At 55.8% G+C, this 11,274-nt stretch overlaps 1 protein-coding gene across 1 annotated transcript in view; it reads left to right on the plus strand.

Annotated features, from left to right (window-relative positions):
- EPHX2 (epoxide hydrolase 2, cytoplasmic) overlaps positions 1-11,274 on the plus strand; it is a 50,925-nt gene that overhangs the window by 28,662 nt on the left and 10,989 nt on the right. Inside the window, exons 12-17 of the mRNA XM_009895470.1 lie at positions 3,663-3,965; positions 4,734-4,835; positions 5,477-5,602; positions 6,887-6,981; positions 8,637-8,727; positions 9,440-9,625. Coding sequence (XP_009893772.1) covers positions 3,663-3,965; positions 4,734-4,835; positions 5,477-5,602; positions 6,887-6,981; positions 8,637-8,727; positions 9,440-9,625 — 903 coding nt within the window. The remainder of the gene's footprint in view (positions 1-3,662; positions 3,966-4,733; positions 4,836-5,476; positions 5,603-6,886; positions 6,982-8,636; positions 8,728-9,439; positions 9,626-11,274) is intronic.

Below are 11,274 nucleotides of genomic sequence, written 5' to 3' on the forward strand. Positions count from 1 at the left end.
TCAGGGCTGCTCTCCAGCCATTCCCCACCGAGCCTGTATTTGTGCTTGGGATTGCCCCGACCCAGCTGTAGGACCTTGCAGTTGGCCTTGTTGAACTGCATGAGGTTGGCACGGGCCCACCTCTCCAGCCTGTCCAGGTCCCTCTGGATGGCATCCCTCCCCTCAAGATGCTCAAAGAGCTTTGGCAAAGTGCTCCTGCCTCAGTTTCCCCACTGCGGCGCAGGAGGCGGCAGCTCCAGAGAGTGAACGATGGGCAGGGGCAGCAGATGGGGGGAGGCTCCAGCCATACGGTGGATTTTAGGGCAAATCCCATCTGGGAAGCAGAGCCTCATGGGCAGAGTTGGGGGGGTTCAGCCTGGAGAAGAGAAGGCCAAAAAGGGGAGACCTCAGAGCCCCTTCCAGTGCCTAAAGGGGCTCCAGGAGAGCTGGGGAGGGACTCTGGGTCAGGGAGGGGAGCCATGGGACGAGGGGGAACGCTTTGACGCTGAGAGACGGGAGACTGAGATGAGATATTGTGAAGAAATTCTTCCCTGTGTGGGTGGTGATCCCCTGGGGCAGGTTGCCCCGAGAAGCTGTGGCTGCCCCATCCCTGGAGGTGTTCAAGGCCAGGTTGGACGGGGCTTGGAGCAACCTGGGCTGGGGGGAGGTGTCCCTGCCCAGGGCATGGGATTGGACTAGATGGTCTTTAAGGTCCCTTCCAACCCAAACCATTCTATGATTCTATGAAGCACCCACTGGCATCGTGCTCCCGTGATTTTACACCAGCTGACGACTGGTCTCCCGATCCTCAGGGTGAACGTTGGGGATTGAATCCCTCCCAGGTCTGGATGTGTGTCCCCCCGGGGCACTGCAGGAGACCCCCAGCCAAGCTCTGCTGCCCAGATCCCCGCAGGAGAGACTCCACGTGTTTTTCCACCCCACCAAAAAAATTCACAAATAAATTCACAAATCGCTTCGACACCTGGCAAAACACCACTTTTTTCTCTTTTTTTTTCTCTTTTTTTTTTCTTTTTTGCTCCCCTCCCTTTTTCTTTAATTGAATTATTCCCTGCTGCTCAGCTGTAATTAGCCGAGCTGTGCTGTCCCTCCTGCATGCAGCCGAGAGCTGCATCCCTCCCCACCAGCGTCACCCTCACCCCGTGCTGTTAATCCCTAATCCCTTTGAGAGGATGGCTCTTTTTTTGGAGGTTTTGATGACCTTTGAGCAGCACTTGGACCTGGAGATGTTAACTGGGCAACCCTGGAGGTGTCCCACCCCAATCCGCTGGCCCCCTTGGCATCTCTCTGGGCTCGAAGGTGTGCCGGAGGGTTATTCATTAATTTGCTGCATTGCAGCCAGGAAAACATCAGCGGGGTTTCAGGATGGTCAGGAGGTCAAGGAGCTTTGAAGGTAGGTGTGAAGACCCATGGAGAAAGCCGCTGGAGGTGCTGCGAGGTCTCCTTGGCAGGCTGCACAGCTCCTGCTCCGTAATTAAGAAGCAATTTTCCCCCTGCGCTTCGTGATTGTGCTGGAAAGTCCGGGTCTCCGAGAGCATCCCACGGTCGTGCCGAGGCAGCGGCGGTTCCCTGCCCGCTCGGGGCTCGGAGCGGTGCTCCCGGAGGTCACCTTGCCCCAGTTAGCCGGCTCAGAAAAAAATCGTTATCATCCCCTCTTTAATGAGGGACCGGGGAGGGATTGCTTATCACCAAAGCGCAGCCACGGAGAGCTGCAGAGCTCCTGCAGATGGCAGCTCCTCGCCCGTCCTTCAGATGAGACCCATTCCCCGGCCGCATCCTCTGTCCCCTCTCTGCTCCCGGTGGGATGGTAGAGCGGGTTTGGGGTGCAAGGCAAGAGCTCAAGGTGTGGAGCATCCTCCTCCGTGCAAGACGGAGTGAAGGCCCTCAGTGCCTGTTCTCCACGTGGCGATGAGATGCAGTGAGGCCGTCCCATCACCCGCAGCCTGAACCCCCCCATGCACCCGCTGCCGGGTCCCCCCAAACTTGGCCGGGCCTTTTCCCTTCCCTGGTGCAAAGGCTGCAGGTTCCAGGGGACCCGCTCCAGGGCAATGATCCCCAAAAGTGAAGTGGCTTCTCCCCAAAACCCTCCAAAACATCTTTTCCCCAAAACCCTCTGAAGTATCTTCTCCCCCAAACCCCTCCGAAGTGTCTTCCCCCCAAAACCCTCCAAAGCATCTTCTCCCCAAAACCTTTCAAGGTATCTTCTCCCCCAAACCCTCCAAGACTTCTCCCCAAAACTCTCAGAAGCATCTTCTCCCCCAAAACATCTTCTCCCCAAACCCCCCCAAAGCATCTTCTCCCCCAAAACCCTCCAAAGTATCTTCCCCTCAAAACTCTCTGAAGCATCTTCTCCCCAAAGCTCTCCAAAGCATCTTGCCCCCCAAACCCTCCAAGGCTTCTTCTACCCAAACCCCTCCAAAGCATCTTCTCCCCCAAAACCCTCCAAAGAGTCTTTTCCCCAAAACCCTCCAAAGCATTGTCTCCCCAGAACCCTCTGAAGCATCTTCTCCCCAAAGCCCTCCAAAACATCTTCTTCACCAGAACCCTCCAAAACATCTTCTCCCCAGAACCCGCCGAAGCACCTTCCCCCCAAAACCCTCCATCGTATCTTCACCCCAAAACCCTCCAAAAGCACCTTTTCCCCAAAACCCTCTAAAGCACCTTCTCCCCCAAACCCTCTAAAGCATCTTCTCCCCCAAACCCTCTGAAGCATCTTCTCCCCCAGCCCCTCCAAGGCTTCTTCTCCCCAAAACCTTCCAAAGCATCTTCTCCTCAAAACCCTCCGAAGCATCTTCTCCCTCAAAACCCTCCAAAATGTCTTCCCCCCAAAACCCTCCAAAGCATCTTCTCCCCAAAACCTTTCAAGGTATCTTCTCCCCCAAACCCTCCAAGACTTCTTCTCCCCAAAACCCTCCAAAGCATTGTCTCCCCAGAACCGTCTGAAGCATCTTCTCCCCAAAGGCCTCCAAAGCATCTTCTCCCCCAAACCCTCTGAAGCATCTTCTCCCCCAAACCCTCAGAGTCTGTAACATCCCTGTAGGACCCCAGCTTCAAATCCCTGCCCAGATTCCGCTCCGCCAGCTGGGAGCAAAGGGCTCAGCCCCTCTCCTCCCCCAGGGAATCAGACAAAGCCCAAGGCAAAGGCTGTTACTCATTATCCTTCCAGCCTGAAGAGAAGCTCCTTGTTGACCCCCAGGTCAGCAATAAGCTCTTCCAGCCTTGATCCAGCCAGGATCAGCCCTCGTCCCCGGTGCCGGAGCAGCCGGATTCCCACTCACTCCAGCAGCATCTCCCGGAGAGGCCGGTGGGATGGTAAGGAAGAAGCCAAGGGGGGGAATTTCCCAGTTTTTGGGGTGGTGTGGGCTGCGTGGAGCCATGCGCCGTGCTGGGGGCTGGTGGGACCATGAGGTTTTATTATCAAGTTTGATATAGATTGAATAACCAGCACCGCCGTCATCAGAAAGGTGTCTCGGGAAGGAGAGAGGGAAGGAAAGGCAACAGGTTCGCAGGATAAATCAGACCAGGTTTTGGCTGCTGAGCAGGAGTGTTTTCTAACCCACGGGTTTTTGCTTTCCTCAATTTTGTTCTTTTGAGGGTTTTTTAGGTTTTGGGGTTTTTTTTTTCATTCCTTCTGTCTCTCTCTCCCTCTGTTCCTTTGCTCACAGACCATGGGGATGCTGCGAGGCAGCCCCAGCCCCACCTCCCCCTCGTCCCGAGGGCTCCCTGCTGCTATCGGGGCTATCTGCCACAGCTTCCTGATGGCCCTGGCTCCAGGCAGTGTCACCTCCCTGGGCAGGGTGATGGGCCATCCAGTGGCCCTGCCCTACCCAGCTCCTAAAAGAAACCTGGAGGGGGCTGGGGTGGTGGTGATAGCTGTGCTGAAGAGGTTGGTGGGAAGGTGGAAGGCGGAGGGTTTGCTGATGGAGAGGAGGCTGGAGGGAACTGGAGGAGGGAGGAGGCAGCAGAAGGTGGGAAGGGACTAAATCATCCCCTGCAGCCAAGCTGGGACACGCGTTGGTGGGGCAGCACTCTTGGATCCGGTCCTGCCTGGGGCAGAGGGATTCATCACCTTCTCTGGGGCTTGGTGCCCAACCCCCAAACCATGTCCTTCCTTGCCCATGCCCCAGCTGGGCTGGTCACAGCCAGGGAGAAAGTGTCTCCCACCCAGCCAAGACCCATCCAAACCGCCCTGGGGATGTCCTGCCTAGAGATGGGATGGTTCTGGGTCTTTTGGCAGCACCACTTCATGCCAGACCTGGGGACAGTGTCTCAGGGTGGGTGACTGAGGTTGGAGGGAGGTCCCAACCTGGTCCCGGTCAGTCCTTCATGATGAAGCCATCTGGGGATGCTGGGACATGAGGCCACGAGGTAGGTACGGGTGATGAGACCAGGTAGTAGAGGAGACCAGAGCAGAAGAGGCCATGCAAACCAAGAGGACCCCAGCACACATCATGCTGTAGGAGGAAGGGATGGGCTGCACTCAAGGGGGATGTCTCAAACACACCAGGGCATCCTCACACCTCTCCCCACTAACTGCAAAAGGAGCCTGGGCTGACTGGCTCACGTGGAGACATCTCCAGTCTAGGAACTCAAGGGGTTGAGTTGAACCTCTGTGTCCATAAATAATTAATCCTTTTGGAAACCTGGCTCTGGTGCAGTGGCCTTGGCGGACGAAGGACGGGCTACACGGAAAAGCAGGGGAGGCACTTCTGCTTTAGCTCTTGGTTTTGATCCAGGTTCACGGCCAAGGAGGAGTCAAGTTCCAGAACTGGGCCAAGACCTATGGCTCCTCTCCGGAGCTGTACTTCCAGCCTACCTCGGTGGAGGAGATCCGGGAGGTAAGAGGGATGCTTCCAGGAGACAAGGTGTTAGAAATGAAGAGGAGGAAAGGCCAGGAAGGGCTGTGGTGCTCCATCATGTTGAGTCAGAGAGGTCACAGATGGTGACAGCATGAGTCCTTCCTTCAGCTCATCCTACTGAACTGCAGATGTGCTCCAGCAGATGCCTCAAACACCTAAAAGATGCAGAAAACCTCCATGGCTGGCCCCAGTTGGACTCTGTTCCTTGGGCATCAGCATCTGGCATCCTTCTGGAGTCCTCTGCCTTCCCCAGCTGCCATGCTGAGAGGTGGGAGTCCTGTGTCACTTTTGTCACCCCAGAGATGACTCTGTCACCCTAGGGTGTCTCAGCTGGGCATCGCCTCTTCTGGGATCATAAAATCACAGAATGCTTTGGGTTGGAAGGAACCTTTAAAGGTCATCGAGTCCAACCCCCAAGGATGATCCTGAGGGCTGTCTTAGGAGGTGTCTGGGCTCCTGGGGTGGTTTTAACCCTGGATGGTGAGTTGTCCAGGTGAAGGTGGTGTCAACGATGGCTGGGATTTTAGCTTGGGATGTCTCACAGTGCCTCTGGCACCTCCCTTAGCACATGGCTTTGAGGAAAGGTGTTGGATGCTCAGGGCTGCTTGTTGCCTCTGCAGATCCTGGATATGGCCAGGCAGCGGGACAAGAGGGTGAAGGTGGTGGGGGGCGGCCACTCTCCTTCGGACATCGCTTGCACTGATGACTTCATGATCCAGATGGGGAAGATGAACAGGGTCCTCAAGGTGAGACCTGCTTCTGGAAGGTGGTATGGTGGCCGCAAAACGTGGTGGCACCCATGTTTGTGTGGCCACCAGGGGCAGGGAGACCAACGCTGCCATAACCAGGGTGGGCAATGTCCCCATGGGAGATTGCCCTCTTTGACGACACTGGGAAGGAACCAGCTCTTCCTGGTCCTGTGGATCATGTCCTGAACGACTGTGGGAAAATGAGAACTGCTGAGAGGGAGAGGTTTTCCTGCCCTCTGCTTTGCATCCAGACCTCCAGCGTGTAGAGAGATACTGGGCTTTTACTGGGGCTGTGATGAGAGAACCACCTCTGTGCACACGTGCATGAGCGTGTGTTGTGTGTGCACACACATGTATGTGTGTGTACGTGCCTGTTGTGTGTCCATGCATGCATTTGCGCATATATATACATATATAATCATAAAATCACAGTATGGGTTGGGTGGGAAGGGACCTTAAAGACCATCTAGTCCAATCCCATGCCCTGGGCAGGGCCACCTCCCCCCAGCCCAGGTTGCTCCAAGCCCCGTCCAACCTGGCCTTGAACACCTCCAGGGATGGGGCAGCCACAGCTTCTCGGGGCAACCTGCCCCAGGGGATCACCACCCTCACAGGAGAGAATTTCTTCCTCATATCTCATCCAAATCTCCCCTCTTCCAGTCTGAAGCCATTACCGTGTCTTTCTGTATGTGAGCACGTGTGTACATGTGCAGCTGAGGATAAAAAATACTGATTGTATCAGCATATTCTGAGAGCTGGATCATTACTCGTAATTAACAGCAATAATTAATTAAGGAACGGCTCCCTCCCTGACAGCTCTGTCTCTCAGAAGCGGGATGAATAGCTCCTAATGGTAATAAGCTGTCCTTCCACCAGGAGCTGGCTGAAGCTGCCTGAGCAAGGTGGGAGGGTAGAGCAGAGATGTTTGCTGAAGGTAGAGCTTTGCTGCGGGGTGTCTTCTCCTCTATGTCTTCTCCCCTGCATTGACCAACACCTGGGAGAACTTCTGGGAGAGGTTACAAACCCCTGAGACCGGGGAGAGCAGAGGGGAGCGGGGTCTGGAACAAGGGCAAGAACCGGTGGCACCGTTGGGTTGGAGGAGGTTTGGGTTGGGTGAAGGTCTGAGAGAGGTGGTAGCTCAGGATGGAGCAAGTCCCTCATGGTACGCAGCTCTCCTGCATAGACATTATCAACTGCATTGAGCAGAGGTGTTCCCCAAGCAGTGTTTCTCCTCTGAGCTCTGTGACCTTCCCCTCTCTAATCCCATCCCATCCTTCGCAGGTGGACAAGGAGAAGCAGCAAGTGACGGTGGAAGGTGGGATTTTCCTCTCGGATCTGAATGTCGAGCTGAGCAAGCATGGGCTGGCCCTGGCCAAGTGAGTGGGACACGTCCCTGCGTGTCCTCCCATGTGTCCATCACAGCCTAGTGGGACACGTCCCTGTGTGTCCTCCCATGTGTCCATCCTAAACCCAGGTCAAGTGCTGGGACATGGCAAAACAGGGATATCTGAAGAGCTTTTACTGCAGAATAGGAATGTTTACTTCAGGCTCTGGTCTTCTACTGGGGCTCTGCAGACCACAGGTCAAACCCCCCACGATGGAGTAACTGGTCCTGCCTTGGAGCAGGAGGCTGGACAAGGGGAACCTTTATCCCCACACCAACCCTATATTCTCACGGCTCCCACCAGGTTGATCCTTTCCATGTCACGAAGGAAAACTCTGCTCTCCCTGGCCCTAAAAAGATGAGAGCACCCCTCCTAGGGACACCTTGTGTGGGGCAGAGGCCGACAGCAGGGAGCTCCGGGCTAAGGAGGCTGATGGTAGACAAAATTAGGCTGGAAATGAGTTTCTGATGGCAAAGGGCAATTAGCCCTTTGAGGCATGGGACAATCATAGAATCATAGAATGGTTTAGGTTGGAAAGGACCTTAAAGATCATCAAGTTCCAAACTTTGCTCTGCATTGCTTTGGGATGTCTGCTGTGCCCAGAAGAGGAGGTGGAAGTGATGGACTGGGGGTCCAGGGCAATCCGGGGGCAGAGGATGGGATACCAAGAGATGATCACAGCTGATCCTTCTGCCTCCAACACGTGTGGTTCTCCCTCGCAGCGGGTGTCTTGCCAAGGGCTTGGAGGGACCCTCGTTCAGATAGGAAATGGGTGAGGAGAGCATTTCTCACACCCAATCTCTTTTTTTTTTTTATGACCTCTGGGAAGAAATTGCTCTTGAGTTACAGCCTAGCTCAATACCCGCGTTCCTCAGTCAATACAAGAGATCGGTTTGTCAGAGCACTGACCAGGGCTGGGGTGAAGGTTCAGAGAAATAAGCCCCACCTGACCAGTGGCCAAAGGTGTGCATGGGGTGAGCAGGACTCCTTCTTGGAGGAGGAATCCACCAAGGGTTGCCATGGTCATAGAAACCACATCTGGTTCAGGAGGTCTCTGCTCCCCAGCTGATGGAAGCTGGAGGAGCATTTGGGGGAAATGGCAGGACCACCACACCATTTGCTGTAACCTTCTACCATCCCCACGTGCCTGCCTTGGCCATGGTCGGAGGGATGGTCCTTGGCCTGCTGTCTTTATGCTTGTGGATGATGCTTCCAGCCCTGCTCTACAGTGATGTTTCTGGGGTAAAGACGGGTTCCTCACCCCTCGCTCTGAATGCTTATGGGAGGGATGTCTCCATCCCAGTGAGTCACTCCAGCCTGATGGGAAGAGACAGGGACTTGTGAGATGGGACACAGCTGAGTTGACCATGGTGACCTGTGCTTACCAGCCACCTCTTCCTCCCCATGGACTATGGTAGCATCCTGATAGATACGTCCCATGGAGACGTGCACATGTGGCCAACAAACCCACCACTTGCTTCAAAGTACCCTGAAGGGTGGAAAACCCTGCTCGTTGGGACAGGGGACATGTCCTGGGGGACTCTGGACCTGCACATGGGGTCTGTGTTATGCCTGGTGCGGTGGGCTGCGCCCCACACCGTGTCCCACATGCTCAGGTCCTCACCAGCCCCTTCATCTGCCCCCAGCTTAGGAGCCGTTTCTGAGGTGGCAGCGGCCGGTGTGATTGGGACGGGGACGCACAACACCGGGATCAGTCACGGCATCCTCCCCACCCAGGTGAGACACGAGTCGGGAGCATGTCGGTGAATGGACATCAGCATCTTAAAGGGCTTCAGGGGAGATGTCCCATCACCTGCTCTGGGTCTGGTGTGCCCAGCCCTGGGGTAAGGAAGGAGCACGCTGTACTCAGCAAGCAGGATGGGTCCTGTCCCCCGGAATGGGGCTGCTATGGGGGACCCCCAAGTCCCCCCGTGCACAGTGGGAAGTCCTCATCTGCCAGCCAAGACATGATCCAGCCCCAAATTCCTCTGTCCTCGTGCTTTATGGACTCATAATCGATGAATAAGCCCTACACCAAAGGGAAAGCCGTTCTTCTTGTATCAGAGCCCCCCAAACCTGAATTTCGGCAGGGTCCGGGTCTATTTTTAACTAGACAGGTATGAAAATCCTCCACTCTTAGCTCAAACCCTGCACAGTGATTCCACCCATGGTGATGGAGAAGTGAATTTGGGGGAGTTTTACTTCTTTATTTGATAGCTTTTCCCAGCACCCCTCAGAGAGAGAAGGATCGTTTTATGTCACTACATCAGAGGTGGCAGGAGAGGGGCTGGTGGGGCCAAGCTCAGCAGAAAGCACCTTGTGATGCTGGTGGTAGTACGCGGGTCTCCCTGCTTACTTCCCAGCTCTAAGGTTTGGGGTGGATGCAGGGTCTTGACATGGAGATGGGACACATTGAACGCTTGCTGAAGCTCTGCTCTCCTCTTGGCAGGTGGTGGCACTCACACTGTTGACAGCCTCGGGGGAGATCCTGGAGTGCTCTGAGTCCATCAACGCGGACATCTTCCAGGCGGCCCGCCTGCACCTTGGCTGCCTGGGTGTCGTGCTCACGGTCACCTTCCAGTGCGTGCCGCAGTTCCACCTGCACGAGGTGGCCTTCCCCTCCACCCTCACAGAGGTAGGATGCAGGCAATGCTTTCAAAGCCTCCTTGGGGGCAAAGAAAGTTCTTGGCGAAGTGACATGGTTGGAGGGAGACTGGGAAGTGGATAGGCTCCGGTAGAAAATCCCACGGGTGTGTGTAGGTTGCACTCCTTGTGCATCTTCATGGTGCGCTTTGTGGTGTCCTCTAAGCTGGAAACTTCTCCAGGGTGACAAAGCAGAGGAAGGAAAAACCATGTTTCTTAGCGAATACCATTTTAACCTCCCATGGGTGGGAACAGCATCTTCTGGGACCAGAGAGGTGCAGGTAGTGGGGTGGGGAGGTACACATGAGTGCCACCACCATGCCACATAGGGCGGGTGGGTGGTCGGGACCTGCAGCAAGATGCGCATCACACGGTGCAGCTGACGTTCAGGAGCGAAGCAAAAGTTTTGGGGTGTAGCCCCTCGCGTGGTCGCGAGCTGAGCCAGCGGGGTGGTGGGAAAGGGGGGGTGTTGAGTCCCCTTGTGCTGTGGGGAGACGTTGGCTTCGTTCCCAGGGGCGCCGCGCAGAGCAGAGGCGAGGGCTGAGCGTGCTCTGGCAGCTTGGCTGGCCCCAAAATCTGGGGACCTCTGCACCTCGCACCGGGACCCTCTGCAGCCACCCCTCTGCGTCCAGCCCGGGGGAGCGGGGCAGAGAGGGAGAGCTGTGGGGAAAGACGCAGCGATGAAAGTAATTTCTTGTATTTATGATTCCTGGTGGATTTTGAGAACCGCAAGGCGCCGACTCTGGGAGAAGTTGTGCCCCTTCCCAGCAGCTTTCTGCTCCACATCTGGGCCAGGACAGCTCAGGGGTGTGAAAGGTGATGTCAAACCTCACCTCTGTCATCACTGCTGTGCTCACCCCTGAGCTGTTCTCATGCTCCTGTTTTCAAACTGGTCCAGGTTGATACAGGCTTTTTTTTTGCATTTATCCAGCCCCAAATTCAAATAGCTGATGGGGTCAACCTCTGTGCAGCCCCAGGGCACCTCATGGCCACAGGGGAATCCCAACTGGTGGCTTCCAGTGTCCTCAGGAACCCGCCACGGCCTTTCTTGTGCTCACCTTGGGCTCCAGGGAATGACCCTGAGCTGTGTCCTTCAGAGACATCCTCTGGGTCCTGGCAGGGAAAATGGGACCACCTTGTTGCAGGACATTGAGGTGGGAGGGCTGACTTGCCCGGCGGGCATGTCCCCACCTCGGAGAGGGTGCGTTGGCATGGGCTATGTCGCAAACCTGAGATCCAGGGGAGCAGAGGGCTCCTGCTCAGGAGTGACCTCCTGGCTGGGCTCGAGTTGGCCGGTGGGAGCTGTGTGCCACTGGTGGAACCGTGGCAGGGGAGAGGAGGGTGAAAACGCTTCTCCTCTTCTTGATTTCACTTCTGACTCAGGTTTGGGGCTAGGGAGGTGCTTGCCCACTGGAAGGACAGCCAGTGCCCTCTTTAGGGAAAAGGATGGACAAAGAGACCCCTGTCAATGTCCCAGTGTCCTGGCCTCTCTGCAGCATCACCCTCTCTTCTCAATATGGATTGTCCCCTGCCTGACTCAGCCCAGAGGTGACAGAATCGTAGAATAGTCTCAGTGGGAAGGGATATTTACAGGCCATCCAGTGCCACCCCCTGCCCTGGGCAGGGACACCTCCCCCCAGC

This window comes from Charadrius vociferus, unplaced genomic scaffold (assembly GCF_000708025.1).
Source record: "Charadrius vociferus isolate BGI_N301 unplaced genomic scaffold, ASM70802v2 scaffold41, whole genome shotgun sequence".
NCBI lineage: Eukaryota > Metazoa > Chordata > Aves > Charadriiformes > Charadriidae > Charadrius > Charadrius vociferus.